The sequence below is a fragment of the Chanodichthys erythropterus genome, chromosome 10 (genome assembly GCF_024489055.1).
Source record: "Chanodichthys erythropterus isolate Z2021 chromosome 10, ASM2448905v1, whole genome shotgun sequence".
In the NCBI taxonomy this organism is placed as follows: Eukaryota; Metazoa; Chordata; class Actinopteri; order Cypriniformes; family Xenocyprididae; genus Chanodichthys; species Chanodichthys erythropterus.
Window position 1 is genome coordinate 30,493,287 of NC_090230.1, and position 25,049 is coordinate 30,518,335.

Here is a 25,049-nt window from a genome sequence, read left to right on the forward strand (position 1 = left end):
AACAAATCTTTTGTGTCTAATGTTGTCTGTAGTTCGTGTCACTGAGGCTGTGAGCCGAATACATTGATCAGTTGAAGTTTTTACAATTCACACGTCCAACATTTGTAGATATTGTTATATTGTGAGCTACATACAGCGTCATTCAATGTAAGCTAATGTTACAGGGCATAAAACAGCAATACATACAGAGAGAGATGATAAAGAGATCATATGGCATATGATGGGGGAGTTAGTGTTGATGACACTTCACCCAGTCGCTCTGAATTACACGTGTTTTAGCGGGTTACTACAATCACATCAAATCTAACAAGTGCTAAAAGTTTGGGACACCATACAAAAGTTTGGCTGCTGGTAGTAGAGCACATCTGTACACACTCCCTCGCACATACACACACACACACACACACACACACACATCTATATGGCATATACTGTATCAGATAAACATGAACATCTGTAATGAACTTCGTGACAAGCGCCCACCACACACGTCCCTGAACAGAGAAACTTAAGGCAAAAAGATACATACAAATGAAAATATCTCTGGTGATCGATTGTTTTTACAGTAGAGTTGGTTCACTGAGTGAGGTACGTCATTGTGTAGCAGCACAACAGATTATCTGAGTGATGAAAAAACCTGACGGTAAATGAGTGAACATGGCCAGGTCACATTTTACCTCAAAATCAAAAGGAAGAAAATAATAATAATAATAATTTTCTTTGCATAAAGAAAATTCAGCCTATTTTTAAGAGATTTTTACAGTCTAAATAAATAAATAATTTTTTTTTTTCTGCAATATATATATGATTTAGTTCAAACTTTTTGCTCATTTAAATAAAAAATGTATTAGAATAATGATTTACTATATTTTTGCAAATATGCAAACATTTTAATGGTCCTAAAAGTAGAATGCAAATTTAATTTCTTAGTTTTTTTCTTTTATTTATTGTACAATTTCTTATTTTTTTCATTACTGTAATGTGACTCTCTCTCTCTTTATATATATATATAAATAATAAAATTATTATTTCAATTTATATCAGGATAGTGTTTATTCTACAGCCTTTCTGCTAATTTAAATAAAAAAGCATTACAATAATGATTTTATATATTTTACTATATTTTCGCAAATATGCAAAAATCTTAATATACCTAAAAGTAGAATGCAAATATAATTTCTTATTTTTTCCTTTGTATTTAGAGGTTAAATATGAGCTGATTTTCACCCCGCTGAAAATTACAATAATTCACTTTCATCCCCATGTGAGTCTGATAAACCTGACAGCAATTCTTCCGTGCAAATATCATGAAGTGATGTGTGAAGTACGCTAAACATCTGCAATAATGATTATGTCTAATTTTCATACATTTAAAAAATAAATAAATATACAGCATTACTTTGTGCTTTTAGAAAATCTGAGTCATTGAGTCGCACGTCACTGCCATTCATAGATCATCTTTATATATTTCATAGTTATTTGTTTACATCCACAACCTTGTATAAAACTATTCTCCAAGTATCCTACATTTTTTCTATAATAGCTCTCATTATCTCTGACATATTCTTAGTCATATATTTTCTTACGGACCCCATGAAATAAAAATCAGTGTTTTGTGGCTTGTAGTTTATGTCTTTAGCTTTGAGTCCATTTACATGTCAGTGCTAATCTGACGAAATAAACTGTATGTATAGGGATTTAAAATGTTTCTCATCTTGCACTCACTGTTTTCCAATCAAATGGGCTATTTAAAAAAAACACTGATATGTCCCACCCCAACTTCCTATTTCAATATACATACTCTATATTATAATATTAAATATAATAAATATTAACATTAAAATCTGGGCAGATGAAAACACTGGTTTGGCATTTACTGTAGCTTAGGGTTTTGTTTTCTCATAATGGCCAAAAACAGACACAGAGCGTCTTTAGACTGATAATGGAAGGCAGAATGAGAAGGAGGTTGAATCACTTGTTCTCAATCAGGATCTGGACCTTGTGCACCAGGTCTCGAGCCATGACCAGCAGCTTTGGGACATCATGATGTTCAGCCATTTCTATTTGAAAACATAATAATCAACAGCATGTCATTAGCAATGTTTTCATCTCAAGTTGGGATTTTAACATATGCACAAAATTTGAAAATCACATAAAACATTTGCAAATAAAGCTCCGTTTCAATCAATTTTAATTCAATTTTGGATGACAGAATTTGGCTATTTCAGAATGACCAAACCAACATTTGAGATGACGTGATGCGAAAAGTATGCTGGTTAGTCCAGTTATCCAATCACAGTCTCTGTTCTAAGTTTGTTTTTGTTTTTTTGCACATCAAGGCATTTATTTGGTAAATGTATTTCCATCCAGTTTATGTCTTCTTATCGGATAAAAAATATCCACCTCATACATTTTTATGAACATTTTTAGAATTTATGTGCATCTTGGCATTTCTATCCAGCTTTTTTTCTGTGATAACCCAAAATTTTCATAAAAATAGGTGGAAGGAAACAGCTATTGTGGGATTTTACATCACTGCATTTGATAGACATTTAATAGTCAACGTACCGTTAAAGAACTTGATGATGTCTGTGAAATCCATGTTGTTCTCCAGAATAATGTCTCGGTACAGCTCAACCAATGCCAGTGCGATGAAGAGCACAAAGTGCTCAGAGGAGGCGTAACGGGCGGCCCAGATGGTCTCCCACACAGAGAACACATCATCATACACCATTTCTTAGAAAGAGGAAAAAAGGATTCACTCACTTTAAGTGCATCAGTTGGAAAGTGTGTAAGTTTTGCAGCACTAGTGGCACCAAAATTAATTGCAGAAAAAAAGAATCTTCAAAAATCATTTTAAGGCAAGACACTACAGGTGAATATGGTAAACTTTTTAACTAACAGATATCACCATACTTCCCCAGTTGATTAATCACAGTATGTTAAGACAATTGTTTTAAATTACAAAAGGTTTTTTAAATGTTATGTCTAAATATCGAAATGAGGCATTACCGAATTTAATCCGAAAATAATTTTGTATACATTTCCAGAACATTAATCTGAACATTTGATATATCCAGATTCAAAATTATTCTTTCATTTTGTTGGCATATTAGAGTTAAAGGTTTTTACTGAGGGGATTTTGGATTTCTCTTTTTATCACTCCATAAATCAGAAAATACTATCAACAGATAGAAAAAAAAATAAATAATTTTCACCATATTTTTTAGTAATAAAATGTTTTATAAAATGAGGCAAATGATTTATGAACAAAGCCCTCAGTAAAAACCTTCAGAATATAGACAGGAATAAAACTGTAAAGTATGGTGTGTGCAACTGCTGCTGAAGTGGAGAAAAAACTCTTTAAAGATATGACAGAAAAAATAAATTTTCACCATGTTTTTGATAATAAAATGTTGTATAAAATCAGGCAAATGATTTATGAACAAACCCCTCAGTAAAAACCTTCAGAATATAGACAGGAATAAAACTGTAAAGTTTGGTTTATGTAAGTGCTGCTGAAGTGGAGAAAAAACTCTTTAAAGATATTCAAGAAGAAAATACATTCTCATCTTGTTTTTAGTGATAAAATGATGTATAAAATCAGGCAAATGATATATGAACAAACCCCTCAGTAAAAACCTTCAGAATATAGACAGGAATAAAACTGTAAAGCTTGGTGTATGTAAGTGCTGCTGAAGTGCAGAAAAAAACGCTTTAAAGATATGACAGAAAAAATAAATTTTCACCATGTTTTTAGTGATAAAATGATGTATAAAATCAGGCAAATGATATATGCACAAACCCCTCAGTAAAAACCTTCAGAATATAGACAGGAATGAAACTGTAAAGTTTGGTGTATGCAAGGGAGAAAAAACTCTTTAAAGATATGACAGAAAAATAGATTAAAGTGCAAAAAAAGAAATTTAAGTGTAATTTGGATGTTTGCTTTCCACTTGTCTGAAAGTTATGGAAGCAAAATTGACCGGTACATAAAAAACTATGGTTTTGCCTGTAGTGTCTTGCCCTAAAATTGGTACTTTAAGGTTTATTTATTTATTAAGCATGTAAAATTGGTTAGTTATTAGCATTTTGTTTTTCAGTATAAATGATGTTTTTGCACTGTGGCATCGATGCGCTCACCTCTCTTGAAGTCCAGGAGGAACCAGCGGTAGCAGAAGTAGAAGTGTGTGTAGTCTCCGTTCTGCTGCATCAGCTCAAAGAGCTCCGAGTCCAGAATCTGAAGAGGTTTGACAGAATCATGAAACAGAAAACAGAAACACACACACTGTCTAAAACATCAGCGCAATAGTGTGTTTAATAAGTGTGTGTGTGATTGTGGGTGAAACCTGGATGAGGGAACGCATGTTGGCGAAGTGTGTGTCCATGGCTCCACCATGAGGGAAGTTCTGGTTCATTCGTTTCATGAGCTCAGTGAAGCAGCTGAAGGCCATGGCCTCTAATTTAAAACCAGATGATTCAAAAACATTTTACATTTGGTAATAAAAAATAGGCTTACAGTATTGCTTTAGTTTAAAATATACAATATTTTAAGTGTTTTCAGGCACAGTATGAATTAGTGCCTAAAAAACTTGCAATTTGTTTTATTAAATACTGGCAACAGCAACATAATAAAATACACCAATGTTCAACAAATAATTAAATTAATAATCACAATAATTTTCCCAACAAAACTGACATATGATATATATAAAAAAACAATATATGTCCAATCCAATTTCAGAGGGGATTTAAGAGATCATAGGGGTCACAAGTAAATAAGGTAAGACTTAAAGTTAATGTACCATCATCCAGGATGACCAGCAGGGGTGCTAGTAAGTCACACATTCCCTGGACGTATCCAATGTCAAGGTGCTGCCACACATAACTTAGGACACAAAAACATGAAAACATTTGCTTTCAGATGGGAAGTAAATCAGTGTAATGCTGCACATTTATTTCTTAATAAATATGTATGCTACCATTCAAAAGTATTTTTTGAAAGTAATTAATATATTTATTTAGCAAGGGTGCAATACATTTCTATTTCAAATAAATGTTGTTCTTTTGAACTTCAAAATTTTATGATTCTATTCATCAAAGAATCATGAAAAATGTGGTTTCCACAGAAATATGAAGCTGCAAAACTGTTTTCAACATTGATAATAATCATAAATGTTTCTTCAGAATGATTTCTGAAGGATCATGTGACACTGAAACTGAAAATTCAGCTTTGATCACAGGAATAAATTACACTTTACTATATATTCCCATAGAAAACAGCTATTTTAAATTGAAATATTTCACTATTTTTACTGTATTTTTGATTAAATAAATGCAGCCTTGCAGCAGAAGAGACTTCTTTCAATAGACTTAGCTTTATTTTACCTGCACATAATGTTGCGCAGTTTCTCCAAGTTTGCGGGGGTAAAATACCAGTAGTTTCTGTCACATCGCTGGACGTCTTTGTCAATGCGATGTAGATTGAGTGTGTACAGGTCTACCATCTCCTGCTGTAAAAAAAACGAGAAAAAAATGCCTTTGAAGATCACACACTATTAGAGGAACAGTTCACCCAAAAAATTAAGACTTCAGAAAATTTGAAATATAGTACAGTATATGAGTTAAATAAGCTATTTTCATGATGCTGTTTTGGAGTTTGACAGAAAAATACAAAGAAAGACAAGAAACTACACAGCAATCAAACACAAAAATACAAAGACAAAAAACAAACAAAAAAAAAAACACAAAAATACAAATAAACCCATAAAAACACATTAAACAAACACAAACATAAAAAAACAGTAAACAAACACAAACATGCAAAGAAAGCAAGAAACAAAACAGTAAACAAACAAACAAAATAATATAAAAAAAACAAACAGCAAAGAAACACAAAAACATACCAGTATCAAGGAAAGGGGAACAATGGAAGTCATAAACTAAACTAAACTAAAACCATGTGTTTTATGGAAAACAGAAAGTAATTGTTTCCCTAACGATCTCTTTAAACCGAGAATGTTTTAGTTGACATACCGAGTAGGTTGTCCCGATGGATGACACTGGAGACGCCACGTCAGTCTTGTCTCCTGTGACCGCTAGACAGTCTGGTTTGGGGAATAAGTTGTCCATCTCCGGTTCCTCCTCTGAGAGCGCCGAATCCGTTCCCTCTGGAGTTGTGTTGACGCCCGGATCCATGCAGAGTTCCAAAGCAGGCATTCCCACGGGCGGTTTCTCCCCGGACGCGGACGGTGCCATGGGACGAGCCAACATCAGAGGTGTCCTGTTACTCTCTGAGGACATATAAACCACGGATGAAGCAATCTCCTCCATTTCCAAAGCCGACGGCGAGTCATCGGACATGTCTGGAGATTGTTTTGATAGGGAGGTGATGGGACCGCAGCTCTCTGACTCGGATTCAGTGATTTGTTTGATTATTATCCTACTATGATCAGCGTCCCAGTTGATTGTTTGTGGCATGCTAATGGGTTCAGCTTCAGTCGTGGTTTGTGTCACATTCTGTGGTTCAGATGAACATTCATCCATTTGAGAGTTGTCCAGTGATGATTCTTTATCAATCGGTTTTGGATCATCCTGGCTTTCGTTCACTTTCAAATCTGTTTCTTTGTCAGTCTTTGATTCTCCAGAAGGTGAAGATGCAATCTCAACCTCCTTTGATTCAGAGGATTTCGTCATTTCTTCAATGGGATCTTTTGGTGAACGAAGTTCACATTCATTTTCATTTTCTTCAGATTTTCTGGCACTGGGTTGCATTTTAGCTTCTGTGTTTTCTTTAGTTGCGTTTTTTGCATTTGCATCTTTCTCTGAATCTACTTCCTGCTGCGTTTCAGTCCTAGATGTTTCAGAAGTCTGGAGTTTTTCACTTTCTAGAGGTTTTACTGACTCGCCTTCTGAACAGACCCTCTCTGTTTGTGAAACTACAGCATTAGTAGTCAAGCTGTTTTCTGGTAGATCCTCTTTGGCCTTCTTATCCAGGTCGGTCTGATCTCGTGCTGCCGTTTTGGACCCCGATTCTTGTGTGGACGTCTCCTCTGTGCTCGGAGAGCAGTCTGAGAGAGCAGAAGTCACGGAGAAGTTGCGAGACGACGGGTGCCCAGAGTCTGGAGAACTAGTGCAATTCGGAAGAGTGCCGTTTGGGATTTTGGGCTGTGGCTTCTCATCTTTTGGTTTGGGCTCAGATTCAATCGGGTCAACCTCATCAACAGACCCAAACACCTGAGACAGGAGAAGCAAAGTCAGAAAAACAAAAACCAGCATGGTTGAAAGACAGAACAGTAATGCAGGATTTGATTTGAAACACCAGGATTTATGAATGATGAAAAGCGGGACTTTTATTATGCCACAGTCGCCGGCGCCACTTCCGCTTTTCCGGTCATGAGTATGAGGTAACGCAGCTCTGTTTATCATATTAGATACATTTGAGAGTGTTGAAAATGATGTTATAACGTTACTCTGTGCGTTCGCTCGGCGGCTGCTGTGAGACACTGTTACACACTGCAGTAAGATAGATCCATTTTACAATATCAGATTAAATGCTGGATGATTGTGTTGATAAATGGCATGCGATTAATTTTAAAACGTATTGTATGATAGAGAAAATGCTGTATTACTGTTACTAAAAATAAAGCTGCATCTGATTATGCTATGTTAGCTACTTGACAAAATAGTGTTTTTCTCTGAGGCATGGTAAAGCATGGTACTCGCAAAAAAAATTAAGAAAATTTGATTTATTTTAAACAATAAGACTAAACATGTTGAGCTATATAACAATAATTAGTTTTCTGTCTATAAATATATCAAACAATTGTTCCCTTGTCTATTAAAACATGTAAATATTAAAGCGTCTTTGGTGTTTCCATGGTTTCTACAAAATAAAACCGGAAACCGAGGGTAACACGGGGATGACGCCATTGACAGGCAACTCCTCAAACGTCCCGCAGCCTTGGTTACAACTGCAATTTTCTCATGATTTACAAATATTGTAAGTACTCAAGTGAACAAAATATATAACACTGAAGTATAGCTAAAAGAGCGCCCTCTGAGCAATAATATCCAGAATAGTTTAACTGTGCGGTGATGGTATGTTTAATGCGATGCCGTCTCACCTGAGTGCTGCTGTCGCTGTGTGATCCTGCGTGACTCTGTTTATCGGAGCTGCTGCTCTGAGACGACTGGAGAGAAAAACACAACGTCACTCAATAAACCTGCATGTAAACATCACTGTGCGTTTGCAGTGCATCTGATGTGCTAAAGCGACTCGAGCGTAAACATTTACATCCGTGCTGATGGTGGAGTCCTGGCGCGATCCACAGTCCACGCTGGCGCCGGACGCGCATTTAGCCAGAGCGACGGCGTGTTGTTCCTTCTCACGCTGACGCACGATGGCTTCACATCCCAACCACTCGCTCATGGTCTGCTCGTAACACGCTCGAATCTGCTCGTCCACCTAGAGAGAGTACAGCAAGGTTATTCTGCTTCTGCTTTGGTCTCGATCACAGAGTCGCATTCGCTCACCTCTTTGCGTTCGTTGAGGCTCATGGTGAACTGATAATGGCCTAAGAGAAACGGCCAGACCTCTTTCCGTAGTGAGGGATCCACGCCACCATAATACACCAGCCGAAGAAGTTCCTCCTCATCGTATGCCTGCACAAGCATCAATGAGATACTATTATAGTTCTTGTTAATATTTTACATGTTTTTATGGTAACACTTTACAATATGACTTCTTTCTTAAAGGGATAGTTCACCCAAAAATGAAAAGTATGCCATAATTTACTCAACCTCAATCCATCCTAGGTGTATATGACTTTCACAATCGTAGTTACACTAAAAAATATTCTGGCTCTTCTAAGCTTTATAACGGGAGTGAATAGTAACCCAAAATGTTGAAGCCCCAAAAAGCACAGCCATATGACGTAGGATGTAGGAGTAGAGTAAGCTTAGGTGAGAATAGACTCTTCTCGTGGTTCAAACAAATACAGTAGGGCCGGGCAACAAACTCAGTCTCCTCCAACAAAGTTCACTCTTCCACCGGAATTGACTTGTGTACAGAAGACAGTGATTCTAGCTTATAAAGTTATAAATTTGGATCTTTTTCTTACAAAAATGCATTGGTTCGCTTCAGAAGGCCTTTCATAACCCCCTGGAGTCGTTTGGATTACTTCTATGATGGATGTGCTTTTTTGGGCTTCAAAATCTCAGGTACCATTCACTTCCATTATGAAGCTTGGAAGATACAGAATTGTAAACTCTAATTGTGTTTGGCTGAAAGAAGAAAGTCATCTACACCTAGGATAGCTTGAGGATGAGTAACTTATGGGATACTTTTCATTTTTGGGGTAACTAACCCTAAAGGGATAATTCACCCAAAAATGAAAATTCTGTCATCATTTACTCACCCTCATGTCGTTCCAAACCTGTATGAGTTTCTGTCTTCTGTTGAACACAAAAGAAGATATTTTGACGAGACAGTTGATCGTTGTCAGAGTTATGTTGTGTTAGAAATCACTTTAAGTTTATCTTCAGTCACATGTTTTTTTTGTTCTAGTTTCCCGCCACTCTTTAGTTACTCGGGTTACAGATCAGCCTGACCCAGAGCCCAGCCCATCACCGATCCACAGATTTTTTGCCAGAGCCCCCTGCAGACTGGATGTTTCCACTTGCCACGACCGGTGAGCATATACCTGAGGAAAGGAGGACAGCGCATACCATCGCCCCGGAGCCGAAGCACCTTGAAGTGTCTGACTAGGGGTGTGAACGACATCACCATCACCTCAAGGTATACGAGGGAATGGATACGAGCCCCGCTACTGAGAGAGTACCAGCTGGACTTAATGGATGATTTTGGTGAGGGCGGAGAGATGGATTCCCTGTTTCCCTTGATCCAGCCAATATGCGTTTCATGTTCAGTCTTGTTAACCCCATCCAGCCTCCTTCTCCTACCACCTCTTGAAACAGCCATTAGGACTGCATTGTTTTTTGTTGGGTTTTGTTCTATTCTCCCATCTGCCCTTCAGTCCTCAGCCTCTCCTGCCAACCATTCGTCAGTGTTCCCCATCTGTCCTGCTGCATCACCACCACCTCCTCTCAGTGGTGTGGGCACTTAGCGGACCTGCCGGGAGTCACTTCCTCATGGGCATCATGAGCCCGTGGCTCTCCCTACAGCCTGCTCCACCTCAACCGGTCATCATGACTCCTACACTACCGATTCTTCTACCCTTGTTTCTAGCAAGTTTCTACCAAGTCAGACATTGCCACACCTTCGCGGTGGAATTGCGCAACTTCACCCCTTCAGCTTCAGATAGCTTCGCTCTCCCACAGGCTTCACCTTCGCCCTCAGTCACCCCAGCTCAACCTCTGGCCTCCGGATCCCTACCTTCAGACTGGATGCTTCCACCTGCCACGGCTGGTGAGCCTGTACCCAAGGAAAGGAGGACAGCACATACCATTACCCTGGAGCTGAAGCACCACGAAGTGTCTGACCAGGGTGTGAGCCAACATCACCGTCCATCGCCGTGGGAGTCCTCATGACATTCGAGCAAATAGATGCGAGCCCGCCACTAAGAGAGAGCACCGGCTTGACTCAATGGACAATTTTTGTTGGTCTCCCACCACCTCTTAAAACAGCCAATAGGACTGCATTGTTATTTGTTGGGTTTTGTTATATTCTCCCATCTGCCCTTCAGTCCTCAGCCTATCCTACCACCCATTTGTCAGTGTTCCCCATCATTCCCACTGCATCACCATCATCTCCTCTCAGTGGCGCGGGCATTTAGCAGATCTGTCAGGAACCACTTCCTCGTGGGCAACATGAGCCTGTGGCTCTGCCTACAGCCTCAGAGTGTGCTGCTCCACCTCAACCGGTCGTCCTGACTCCTATGCTGGTGCTTCTTCCACCCTCGTTTCCGGCAGTGACCTTCGGCCATTTGGCTCCCTCGGACCGTCAGCTCCACCCGAATCAGACATCGCCACACTGGTCCGGCCCTTCAGGCTTCACCTCCGCCCCCCAGTCACCCCAGCTCAACCTCTGGTCTCCAATCCCTATCTTTACCTTGGGGGGTCGTCACTATGGCTCCATCATCGCCGTTCCTTCGCTCCCTTAGCTCTCCAGCCGTGCCTTGGGCTTCCCTAAACATGGTTACACTTCCGTCGATCGTCAACACCATGGCTCCTCCCTCCTTCAACTCCACCGTGGGCTGTTATCCTGGACGGGCTCTGGGTCTGCACCATCTGGTCTCTCAGCACATCTCCTCCGTGGCTGCTGCCTCCAACTCCTCCATGGTTTCGTCTGCCTGTTTTCACCATCTCCTCGTCCACCTCCAAAGCCCCCACCTTCCCTCCTTCATCTTTTCTGTTACAGAGCGAAGTCGCGCCTTCTAAGAGGGGGCGTACTGTCATGTTTATTTTCTGTTAAATTCATTTTCATGGACTTTTAGTTTGTTTATTTTCAGTCACATGTTTCTTTTGTTCCAGTTTCCCACTATTCTTTAGTTACTATGGTTAAAGATCATGATTAGACATTCTGTTCAGCTGTTCGTGATTACCTTGTTTGCCTTACTATTTAAGTTGATGTGTTTTCAGTACTCATTGGTTTAATCAACGTTTAATGTTAAGTTGTGTTTGTTCGCCTGCCTTTTGGATTGTTTGCTCGTATGGATTATTAAAGCCTTTTTAAACCTGATCTTCATCCTCCTGTTCTTCCTACAACCTAACCGTGACAACCGTAGCCATTGACTTCCATAGTAGGGAAATAAAGATACACTGGAAGTCAATGGGGGCCATCAACTGTTTGGTTACCCATATTCTTCCAAAAATTCTTTTGTGTTCAGCAGAAGAAAGTCGGTCCTGATGTACAGAAGATATCATCTGATTATTCATGAGGCTGTGGAGTAAGTACACTAAATAGTTAAGGTCACATACAGTGCTGTCCTGTAGGAACATCTTCCACACTTCTGCAGACAGACCGCCTCTGGCATCATAAGGGATGTCGGGCTCAACAATAGTGGCATTCACCAGAGCCGACAGGTGCGTGCGGACAGTGGACAGGTGACGGCAGTACGCCAACCCTTGAAGGGACACGACAGGTCATGAGAAAGTACATGAGAAAGAGCATTACAAAACCATAAATCTCATGTGACACATACAGCCGTAGAAAGCCCGGGAAATGATCTGGTGCTTCATGGTCTCACAGAGTAACTTCAGCGGCGCCCTGTTTCACACAGACATCGCAGTCAGGCTAAAACCATATAGTAGCTTAATTCATATTGCAAACATCACAAATCCAGACTAGCCTGTCATGGTTGCATCCGTTGGGTAGTCCATCCGACGAGCCGTTCTGAGAACAGGAAGAACAAGACGACTTCCTGGGTGTGGGCTGCCACAAATTCACACTCTGGTCGATCAGTTCTGGTGCCACTTTAATATTGAGAATATCAATTAGCATCATATTTATAATTTCCTGCTTCAGACATTAGTCAGATGTAAACCCATATGGAAAAAACCTAAGATAAAATTTATACAACAGTTCTTTCTAGTTCTCGAATCACTCAAACGTTTCACCGTTTGTATCACTCCGTTTGTGGTGACTGTAATGGCGGTCGAGCAAATCCACCATCTTTTTATAAATACTACTGTTGTTGTGGCACGGAATGTAGTTTAAAGAGTTTTTTAGTAGAGAATGTAGTTATTTAGACCTTAAATATGTGGCCTATTTTGTTTAGAAGCTTTCAGAGATGCAAGCTCCAGGTCATCATCGGCCGTTCAGTGCTCGAGTACCCGCCGAGAACAGCTTCATATCGGCCAGTCCTTCTGGAATTTGCCGCTGACTCTTATGTGGTTAAACATGAGATATAATTAATTTGGGGTATATCACTCTGATTTATAGCTAGTTTCATTGAGTTTCTAAGCTTTCTTTAAAGTTTGATTCATTGAACTGCTTCCTTGCCTTTTTCTCCCCTAATCTTATTAGGAAACTACCTCTCAATTAGTGGACTTGCACACCTGTAGGTGATTATCAGAGTGAACATAGCTGTGTGAGATTGTTACTCTTGTTATCTAATGAAGGCCTTGGAAGACCCGAAACATCATGTTTTTTAAGTAATAAAGTCTGAGTTCTTAAGAGTGAGTGTTGCAACTTTGTTCAGCTCAGTTGAATTTTGATTTTCGGTTGTATTAGTAGAGCACCTTTTATCATATTCGGGTATATCAAACTTTGTCTTATTAATCTATTTCCAGATGCAAATCGATCTGAGTTAAAGGAAAAATTAAGTTTCATAACTTTATATTTAAATGAATCCTGTACTAGAGCACTGCTTTTGTACGTTTGACTAAATTGTTTGCTTATGTTTATTTCCTATTGTCTAATTGTTACTTTTTGTTTTGTTTAATAAAGATTATTTTTTTTACATAATATGCCGTATTTGATATTGAGAAAGGGTCCGTTAGTGATTGTGATTTCAGTGAAAGTTACATTAATACACCATTAAATGTCTTTATGAGTGAGTCAGAAAAAGGAAGTTGTTTTAGCGATGTGGGAAATCCTCTGAACATTTAAAAGGATAAAGATATTACCTCTGTGGACATATTTTCTTATAATGGATATAATATTATGGCCATCGACCTGAAGAATGAATGCTATATCAGATATCAGATAGAAGGAAGTAGTTCTGCACAAAAGAGGGTTTTAAAGACACAACGTTGTTGTTTCTTATTTATTTACTCACTTGTGCCGTCAAACTGTTGTATAAATGCAATATCACACTCGTAGCCGTGCGATATAGCTGTATATCAGCACACTGTGATTACCTAAGGCCGAATCATTGTTTAAATTTGTTTCCATTCTCTATAATCTTGCTTGTGAATGAAACACCAACATCAACATGACATTAACATACCAAACTCATGACTGCCTGGATATATAATCCGAAACACGTAATCCGTGGCCTCGTCTTCATCTTTGTCTGAGAAAGACTCACTGGATCCATGTGGACTCCTTTTACGCAGTTTTGGGAAGACTTTTCCCTGGGGAAAGAACACAAAAAGGTCTGCAAAACAAAACGTTTCTTATTCAAATTACTGAAGCATGAGTGTTCGGCGAACCTTTCCTCTTTGGGACCACAGAGGAGGATCTAACTGGCCGTGAGGAAGGAGGCCCGTTTCCAGACACGTGAGGAACTGGAGCAGATGGCCTCCTTTTGGAAATCGAAACGGAGGTCTTTGGATGCCGTCTTGGCTGACCAAAACCACAGTACCACCACTGTCCACTGAACACAAGCAGATTCGGACAAACCTTTAATAGTTTGGGCCCTTTTTGCATTTTTTTTTTTAGATTTTGTTATAGATGTTGTCTATAAATGTTCTCAATATACTGATTAAAGTGTTAAAGATGCATATATTCACCTTGCTGATGACAGTGCAAATAGACAATCTCCTCTAGACGAATGGTCATCGCAAAATCCCAGTACACACTATAAAGAGACACCAGTGCTGACACAGTCAACATCACCAGTATACAGTTTACTGTTTTATAGTATTCTATAAAGCCTATGTCGATTATCACTGCATAATAAAGATGTATTTGTCCATATAAGGGATTTCCTGGAAGGTTTATGACTTCTATGAGTCTCACTTGTGGTCTTTCTGCAAGAGGGCGCCCTCTAGCTTCCGTTATGAATGAAACAGACATTACATGAGAGTGTTTTATGCTCTATAACGCTTGCATTGCAACGTCACCATCATAACACACCTTTTCTCATAATCTAACTCCCCTATGTTTCCATTCATCAGCTGATTCGGTGTCCATTTTAGTGTCATAAGATCCGCCGTCTGGTGAAGAGAGAGGTATCCTGGGATAGCTTCCATGTCGTCTCTCTAAAAGAGACGATTTATTGCCATGCTTTAATTAAAACTCCATATCGCTACAGTATCGTCATATGTAACATTTCACAGCTGACGTACCGGCTGCACGAGGACATTGTTCTTCCCAAAGAGCAACGTGGCTCTGGAGTTTTGATGGAGGGATTCAACGTAATCGCGAGCCCAGAAAGAAGGTCTGTCATCCATACTGCCGCTCGACTGCCTCTTCTGAATCTACAAAGCAACAGATTGAGATCTCATTGCATTTGTGATTTTGTGAAACCAGACCAAACAAGACAGATAGATAGATAGATAGACAGATTTTTCTTTAAGTTGCATCATTTTTGACTTGAGAAACGAGCACTGCATGATCTTATGGACCGAATCCAAATCATTGAATGCTGAATATCTTACTAGAGCCGGGCGTTTGGTGGGGGAATCTTGGCGGCAGTGGCCGCTGTGAATGCGGTGTCTCTGCACCAATTCATCAGCTGACGGGTCCGTCCAGAAATGATTGGCCGTCTTCGCTTTTGTGTACTCCAAAGCACACGGACCGACTGAAAGAGTGTACAGAGTACGGAAAAACACCACCGGAATGCATCATAATATCACAATTACACAAAGATATACAGTTAAATATATATTTTTATATATTATATTTTAAAAACATTAAATATACAAATTCTAGAACATATTTAAGCTGATACCAAGCAAAGATGCAAGGATTGGGCCGTCAACTGGATCTCTCAGGAGAGCTTCTCTTTCATAAAACTTGCTGAAATACAAATAAAAACACCCCGATCTGAATTAAACATGCAACATAGCTGTTGAACCATTTATTATATTCTATTTCATACTGTTTAAAGGGTTAGTTCACCCAAAAATTAAAATAATGTCATGCCGTTCCACACCCGTAGACCTTTGTTCATCTTCAGAACACAAATTAAGATATTTTTGATGAAATCCGATGGCTCAGTGAGGCCTGAGCAATGACATTTCCTCTCTCAAGATCCATTAATGTACTAAAAACATATTTAAATCAGTTCATGTGAGTACAGTGGTTCAATATTAATATTATAAAGCGCCAAAAGTCACGTGATTTCAGCAGTTTGGCGGTTTGACACGCGATCCGAATCATGATTCGACACAAAAGATTCATAACGCTCCAAAGCTTTCTGAAGCAGTGTTTTGAAATCGGCCATCACTACATCAGTCGTTATTTTGTTTTTTTGGCGCACCAAAAATATTCTCGTGGCTTTATAATATTAATATTGAACCACTGTACTCGCATGAACTGATTTAAATATGTTTTTAGTACATTAATGGATCTTGAGAGAGGAAATGTCATTGCTCAGGCTCACTGAGCCATCGGATTTCATCAAAAATATCTTAATTTGTCTTATAGGTATGAGGGAGAGTAATTAATGACATTATTTTCATTTTTGGGTGAACTAACCCTTTAAGTAGGCAGCTCTAAGCAGTGTGCTAATGCAGTCTGTATCTTGTCAGAATCAATCCTTGTCATTAATTAATTCTTCACCTGCTGTTCTCCACCAAGTAAAGGACGATTTTGTCCAGCATCTTCTCAGTAAGCGCTGTGCGAATCCAGAGGTGTTTGATAGCCAGAGGGGACAGGTTGGGCGGCCTGGGCTGCTTTCGGACGCTGTCTTGACTCATCTGGCTCTGGTTTTGTCTTGTGTTGTGAAAAGCGAATGAAAATCAACTATATTTACCCTATTTATTTTCTTAATACTCATATACATGATTCAACAGTGCACAATATTTGACTTGGATATTTTCTCACTTGTTTTCGATGATTTGCTCCAGTTCCTGGACCTTCCGGCACAGTTCCTCAGCTGGTGGAAACATCTTCCCCACCTTCATGAAAAGAGCCGCCAGCTTATTACTGCGCAGGAAGCCAGCGGCGCGTCGTTTCAGCCCATGCAGGACACACGCTTCCACCACGCCTGCAGGAACCACAATCCACCCGAAATACATTAATATTCAAGCTGTTTAGTCGAGACTCATATTCACAGCTGCTGGATTTACAGAATGAAGTAATCCGACACCGTCACAAACAGATTGTTAGGTGGAGGTGGTTTGACAGCGGATATGATGTGAGCCATCAGTCATACTAGTGAACGCCACTCAGAGTAATTAGTGTCCTTTCAGCAGCCCACTCACCATACTGACACTGACACACCAGACACAACTTCACACTGACCTTCATGGTACTAAAATCTGCATTTAAAAAGGAAAATGTGTTTATCTCATGCATGCATGTTAGAAAGGACCTATTATGCCTTTTTACAAAGTCTTGATGTGGTTTTTGGGCTCTACTAGAACAGGTTATTTTCCTCATATTCTCCATTGTTGCAGCTCCTCTCTTCCCAGTCTGTCAGTAATGCTCTGTTTAGTTCCTGTCTCTATTAAGCCCCTCCTTCTGAAAAGCATTTTATGTTCTTGGAATGTTTTCAGTGGCGAGTTTTATTTTTGTTCCCAGAGAATTCTCCTAAAAGGTAGGAAAAACATTCTAAAAATGTTTAGTGATAATATTGTTAGAACATTATCGCCTAACATTCCTCCGATTGGGCATTGGATGTGAACTCAAATGTTGTTCAGACATCAAATTTTGGTTGAAAGTGAAAACCTAACCTTTGTTTGAAGTCAAGCTCAAATGTCTTTAAAAAACTTAAAAACTACATTACCAGCTTCACCTATTACAAACCAGATTGACTTTATTCCTGTCACAAGTGTACAAAAGTTCTTATTTAGAATTAAAGGGTAAGTTCATCCAAAAATGAAAATAATGTCATTTATTACTCACCCATAAGACCTTCGTTCATCTTCAGAACACAAATTAAGATATTTTTGATGAAATCCGATGGCTCCATGAGGTCTGAGCAATGACATTTCCTCTCTCAAGATCCATTAATGTACTAAAAACATATTTAAATCAGTTCATGTGAGTACAGTGGTTCAATATTAATATTATAAAGCCACGAGAATATTTTTGGTGCACCAAAAAAACAAAATAATGACCTATATAGTGATGGCCGATTTCAAAACACTGCTTCAGGAAGCTTCGGAGCGTTATGAATCTGTGAATCGAATCATGATTCGGATCGCGTGTCAAACCGCCAAGCTGCTGAAATCACGTGACTTTGACGATCCGAACCACTGATTCGAAACAAAAGATTCATAACGCTCCGAAGCTTCCTGAAGCAGTGTTTTGAAATCGGCCATCACTATATCAGTCGTTATTTTGTTTTTTTGGCGCGCCAAAAATATTCTCGCCACTTTATAATATTAACATTGAACCACTGTACTCACATGAACTGATTTAAATATGTTTTTATTACATCAATGGATCTTGAAAGAGGAAATATCATTGCTCAGGCCTCACTGAGACATCGGATTTCATCAAAAATATCTTAATTTGTGTTCTGAAGATGAACGAAGGTCTTATGGGTGAGTAATAAATGACATTATTTTCATTTTTGGGTGAACTAACCCTTTAACAGAGGTTTAGATTGATGTTTTATTGAGAATAATAATTAGATTTCACCATTATGGTGATCAGTGTTTGATCTAGTTAACCGCTGTAACTGTGTTTGTTATGGAAAGAACAACAACATAAATGTTGATGATATAATCATAATGTTGTGGTCTGATCAACTGATCTCACCCAGAGTCTAATCTCTGTTATTAATTTTACATTTTTGATTGTATTAATGTATTTCTACAGCATTATTATCTTTATCTTTAACAAATAGCTGACATAATCTGACAACATTTTATTTTGCTGTACTTATCTTAATAAACAGTTACAGCAGCCAAAGAAAAACTTACATTAAAAAGTTCAGAGTGAAGCTGTCCAATAAAGCAAACACTGATCACCATAATGGTGACATCGAACAAACTATTACTTTCAAACAGACATCAACATCTAAACCTCTTTTTATCTCAATAAAAACCTTCATACACATATGACAGAAATAAGATCAATCAAGCTGGTAATGCTGTTTTTGGAGTTGTTTAATGAGATTGGAGCTTGATGTCAAACAAATATTGGGTTTAGACGTCAACATGATTTTCATTTTCAAACAAAATTTGATCGACTTTGGAGTCCACATCCAGTGCCCGATGAGAAACTTTATAAGAATGATAGTGGATAATGTTCTATCAGTGTTATCACTAAACATTTTTTGAATGCTTTTCCTACCTTTTGGGAGAATATTCTGGGAACAAAAATAAAACTTGCTGTTGAAAACATTCCAAGAACAAACATTCTTAGAACAATTTATTTTTCATGCACAAACAGCAACATTACACACTAAAGAAAGATGAACATGGAAAGAAGCATAATAGGTTTAAATTGATGGAATTTACTTGTAGGCACATGCACAATATTGATATGTTTTACTTTGATATTCAATCATTGATATTGCAGGGGGTTTTGAAGATCATCTTACCGCAGAAAGAAAATATGTGACTGCTGTCTTCATGTACAAACTTGCGCGTCACGGACTCCTCCATGATCTGTTTGACCTGAAAGTGCAAACCAACATTTGAGAACCTAAAAAGCATCATTGTGGTGTTCAAACACTGAGAATCATGGGTAACGGCGGTGAGGAGACTTCTTGAGCATGTCCTGCGGTTCATAATGAGTCGTGAAGGATGGTGAATAAAACACGCTCTCTTACTCATAGGCTGTTTCTGACTTGTGCTCCATCATAACGACTGGATAGTGTGTGCAGATGGACATATGTGACAGCGCATTGGGGAAACAGAAGGGTGTGTGTGTGTGTGTGTGTGTGTGTGTGTGTGTGTGTGTGTGTGCATTTTCTGATGCCTCATGATTCTGAAATTATATTCATATGGTGCACTCAAAACTGCTTCATAGGGTGAACAATCATGACCGGGTCATTCAAATCATGATTTTTAAGCCCTACAATATGGCACAGGGATGATCACTTCTAAATTAAATGCACCAATAATTTCATTACATTTATGCATTTGGCAGACACTTTTATCCAAAGCAGCTTTTATTGCATTTAAGGTTTGAATTTGATTAGTTCATGTGTAACTGTCGTAGGCCAGCAAGAGCTGTGCATGTAAACCTCACTCCCCTGATCTCAAGAGGCTCTCTAGCAAATGACACTAGAGGCAGAGGAGACCACGGTTCGAATCCCACTCGGAGCGGGTCAGAACCGACTGCATTTGGTGCCATGACCCTGATGGGAGCGAGACAGCGGTCTTTAGCCTCCTTTTTGAGCATCCGACTCCCATGCCAGAGACCACGGAACGAATCCCGCTCGGAGCGGTTCAGTAGAACCGGTTACATTTGGCGCCATGACCCTGATGGGAGTGAGACAGCGGTCTTTAACCTCCTTTTTTGAGCATCCGACTCTCACACCAGAGACCACAGTTCGAATCCCGCTCGGAGGGGTCAGTAGAACCAGTTACATTTGGTGCCGTGACCCGGATGGGAGTGAGGTTTAGGGGGTGAGTGTAACTTTTGTAGTCCATTAAGAGCTGTGCGTGTAAACCTCACTCCCCTGATCTCAAGAGGCGCTCTAGCGACTGACGCAGACTTTAGCCTCCTTTTTTTGAGCATCCGACTCCCATGCCAGAGACCACAGATCGAATCCCGCTCGGAGCGGTTCAGTAGAACCAGTAACAATTGGTGCCGTGACCCGGATGGGAGCGAGACAGCGGTCTTTAGCCTCCTTTTTTGAGCATCCGACTCCCATGCCAGAGACCACGGATTGAATCCCACTCGGAGCGGGTCAGTAGAACCGGTTATATATACACTCCCTGGGAATTGAATGCATGACATTGGCATTGAGCTCTACCAAAATGTAATTATAACTAAAATAATATTTCTGCTCGTTTTTCAGCTCTTACTAGCAGTAAATGATTAGTTAATTAATTCCGCAAAAAGTGTTTCACTATTTCCATTAGGTGGCGCTTGTGTTGCAGAAAGTACATGCTTTAATTCAACCAGATGTTGGAGCAAAAAAAAAGAAACGTAATTATTCCATAAAAAGTGCAATGGCACTACCATTATAGTTTTCTAAAATCATGCATATTTTGCAAATGTATGTATATATATATATATATATATATATATATATATATATATATATATATATATATATATATATATATATATCACAGTTTTACAGTATTATGATCTGATACCATTATTGTATAACGAATGTTGAAAACAAATTTGTCACTATTTGGGCGACAGGCCGTTTTTGTGTGTGTCCCTTTAAATGCAAATGAGCTGTTGCCCCGCCCCCTTTTGAGAAGAGGGCGGAGCTTTAACAGCTCAACAACAACAAAGCTGGAGAATCTCACGCAGCCAAAATGAGGAAAGTGTTCAGCCTTACATTGTTCAAACCGGAGTCGACACTGATGGAGAGACTCAGGAAGAAGTTACAACTTTTAGACGTTTCTGAATGGTTAGTGGATAAATTGATGTAGTTTCTGTGGAGTTGATTCAACTCATCCACTAGCATGTGAAAAATTAACGTATTAGAATACGGGAAGCTGATTTGTGTGATACTATCAATGTACTATAGTACCATCACGGTGATTTATTGTAAATGACAATAATTGTGTTTCTATTGAACACAGCAGAGTTAGGCTCTTAATACGCACTGTAAATGTGAATATAATTGAGTAAAATGAATAAATTGTTGCTCAGTACTGTAACAAATACTGCACAAACAAGCACGTGACATGGCATCTGTAACGCACGTTTTTTGGACATGTGCCATGTTAATACCGTGCCATTATCTGATACAATCACAGTACTTCTTATAAAAGGAAGACAATTAATATGGCGCATCTTCATCATATTGGACTCCTCAGATAAAGCAAATGGCTGATGACATGTGAGGACAAACCAGAATGACCTTGTTTAGATGCTCTTTTTTAAAAATAAATACACAGTACACATTAGTGCTATCTGAATGAGCAGATTGTGATAAACGCTGCATTATCGTGATCAGACAGGTGAGTGTCAGTGCTGTTACCTGCAATCACAGTCATTACCATCAGACTGAGAGACTGACAGCCTGTGCTGATCATCTAGACCAGGGGTTTTTAAAGTGGGGTCCGAGGACCCAAGGGGGCCACAGGGGTCCATGGACAAGTTTAGTAAAAAGCAGTTTAAAAATATATATATTAAATATAAAAAATACGATTTAACTTACTAAATAAATTTGATTAATGTACAAAATTAATAAAAATAATTAATTATGTATTTATATTGATACAATTGCATTTAATACATTAGATTAAAATTAATTGATGAAAATAAGTAAATGAACATTTGATTAAAATTAATAAATAATAATGATTAAAATAAATTTGATTTAAATAAAAGAAAATAAGAAAAGCAGTGTAAAAATAAATAAATAAATAAATAAAACATTTAATTAAAATAAATAAATAAAAATAATTAACATAAGTAAATTTGATTTAAATAAAAAATAAGAAAAGCAGTGTAAAATTTTTAAAATAAATATATAAAAATAAGATTTAACTAACTAAATAAATAAATTCAAATAAATAAATTCAAATTTGATTTAAATTAAAAAATAAGAAAAGCAGTGTAAAACTGTAAAAATAAAATAGGATTATACTCAATAAACAAATACATTTATTTTTTAAATAAATAAGTACAATTATTTTCAAATAAAAAATAAATAAATAAAATGATTAAAATAAATAAATTAAAACTTTTTAATTAAAAAATATCAAAACCAATGTAAAAATGAATAAATAAAAATAGATTTATACTAAATAAATAAATAAATATTTTTTTAAAAACAAATAAATAAATATTTTAAAAAAATAAATACAAATTTTTAAAATAAAAATAAATACATATAAAATGATTAAAATAAATAAATTAAAACATTTTTTTAAAAATATATCAAAAGCAATGTAAAAATGAATAAATAAAAATATACTAAATAAGTAAAAGAAATAAAAATGATTATAATAAATAAATAAAAATAAGATTAAACCAAGTAACTAAACAAATTAATAAATGGATAAAATTTTATTTAAATAAATAATGAATTAATGCATTTTATTCAAATGTGACAAATAAATTAATAAAAAAAAAAAAACATCTAACAGTGAGTAGAAAAAACGTACTGATGTCATGTAATAGAAACTACATATTTCACACATTCATAGCCTAATATTATTTTTTCACAGTATTAATTGGCTATATATTTATCCAGCTGCCTTTGAAACGTTAGGATGCACGATTATATTTGGGATTAAACCCCTGATCCGGAGCACACATCTGATAAACAACAGAAAATCTCCCACCTCCTTCTTGACGTTGCGCAGCAGCCTCTGACGCGTCTCTGATTCTGCAAACAAACACACAGATTCTCATCAGACATCAGCTCGATATCGGCTGTATTTCCACAGATGGAGAAGAAAGCCTCACCTCCCATGGCTGCTGTGAGCTGATGCTGCTGATGCTGATGCTGAGTGAATGTGCGCAGGATGACAGGGTGTCCTCGTGAGTCAGAGCTGCGCGCGCAGGGTGTGGCGACTCACATCAGAGCCGCAATAATGACCGATATCGCGCCGATTATCATCAGACTGATATCAGCTGTGTCGATCCGATCTCTGCGGGGAAGCTGTGGTTCAGAGCGGCTCTGATCTCTAGTACATTAGGATGATGTTTATGAGGGCTGTCGGTACAGCCTGCTGCGATTGGTCAGATGCGAGCCAATCAGCGAGCTGAGAAACGGGGTGGCCACGCCCCCTTTGACGGATCAGCATCAGATACACGCTAATCACACATGTGTGAACATACGAAACATACGATCTCGATATTACAGTGACAAAGTTTTATTTTTATATATTATTACATTATAATTATTAAATAATATAGTGGCTCGATGTTTCATTTTTAAATGGAATATAATTATTTATATTCATATATTTGTATTATATATTATATTACATATTATTTTATGATGTTTTTTTTTTTTTTTTTTTTGTATTTCTATTCTATTTATTATTCTGTGTGTTGAGCTTGCTGTGGCATGTGAATTTCCCTTCGGGGATTAATAAAGTTAATCTAATCTAATCTAATCTCTAATCTATTAATTATGGTTTTATTTTTATACGCTATATTATTATTATTATATTATTTTATAACTTTTATTAAATATGGTTTTATTTATATAGTGACAAAGTGTTATTTATATTATTATATTACATTATAATTATTAAATAATTAATTACAGCTTTATTTATTTATTGACTCAAAAATAAAAATAAAACATATTTTTAAATGGGATAATTTTTATTTATATATTTATTTATTTATGATATATTTTTATTTATATGGGATAATAATTATTTATATTTAGCCTATATATTGTATTACACATATTTTAGGATTTACTAATTGTCTCTCAAGGTTTTATTTTTATATGCTATATTATTATTTATTATATTATTTTACAATAAATTATATTTGTCACATTAAAAAAATATATATTTTTAGATAAAAATGGACCAAAACTTAAATAATTGAACTATAATTACCATCTTATCAATAAAATAATAATTATCCCAAACATATTTACTTTTTTTCAGGAGAAACCGCTGACTTTTATTTTGAAATGTAAAAGTGTTGCGTGCGTGTGTGTGTGTGTGTGTGTGTGTGTGTGTGTGTGTGTGTGTGTGTGTGGCTAATGTAATGTAACTTTTATTAATTAAGATTTTGTTTATATATTGACAAAATTGTAGTTTTATATGATATAGTATAATTTATATTCTTATATTACATTCTATTATAATTATTAAAAAACGAATTACAGCTTTATTTATATAGTAACTCAATGTTTTAAATGGAATGAAATTGTTTATATTGTTATATTTTTATTATTATATACTATATTACATCATATTCATTATATTATTTTATGATTAATTCATTAATTATGGTTTTATTTATGTTGTATCTCAAGGTTTTATTTTTATATGCTATATTATTATTATTATATTTTATAACTTTTATTAAATAAGGTTTTATTTTTTATATGATACATTTATAATATTATTACATTACATTATACTTATTAAATAATTAATTACAGCTTTATTTATATAGTGACTCA

At 37.1% G+C, this 25,049-nt stretch overlaps 1 protein-coding gene across 1 annotated transcript; it reads right to left on the reverse strand.

The window, feature by feature from the left end:
• Positions 1-1,971: 1,971 nt before the first annotated feature.
• Positions 1,972-23,366, reverse strand: sgsm1b (small G protein signaling modulator 1b). Its single transcript, XM_067397044.1, has 25 exons — positions 23,360-23,366; positions 23,236-23,300; positions 19,350-19,425; positions 16,679-16,841; positions 16,415-16,567; positions 15,582-15,649; positions 15,289-15,431; positions 14,977-15,108; positions 14,765-14,889; positions 14,419-14,486; positions 14,119-14,282; positions 13,914-14,040; positions 12,312-12,435; positions 12,165-12,229; positions 11,941-12,086; positions 8,536-8,664; positions 8,297-8,467; positions 8,127-8,192; positions 6,037-7,236; positions 5,389-5,513; positions 4,806-4,888; positions 4,350-4,459; positions 4,144-4,240; positions 2,569-2,736; positions 1,972-2,060 (listed from the first exon to the last, which is right to left on the reverse strand). The coding sequence occupies exons 1-25, from the start codon at positions 23,364-23,366 to the stop codon at positions 1,972-1,974; spliced, it is 3,864 nt and encodes a 1,287-aa protein (XP_067253145.1).
• Between the last annotated feature and the right edge of the window lie 1,683 nt (positions 23,367-25,049).

What these genes read in the sequence shown, in the direction of transcription:
- sgsm1b (XM_067397044.1), bottom strand. An exon ending in ACAGCGACAGCAGCACTCAG is followed by an intron (nt 7,237 to 8,126) that starts GTGAGACGGCAT and finishes CTCCTGTCTCAG; the next exon opens with GTGTTTGGGTCTGTTGATGA. An exon ending in CCTCCTGGACTTCAAGAGAG is followed by an intron (nt 2,737 to 4,143) that starts GTGAGCGCATCG and finishes CCTCTTTCTAAG; the next exon opens with AAATGGTGTATGATGATGTG.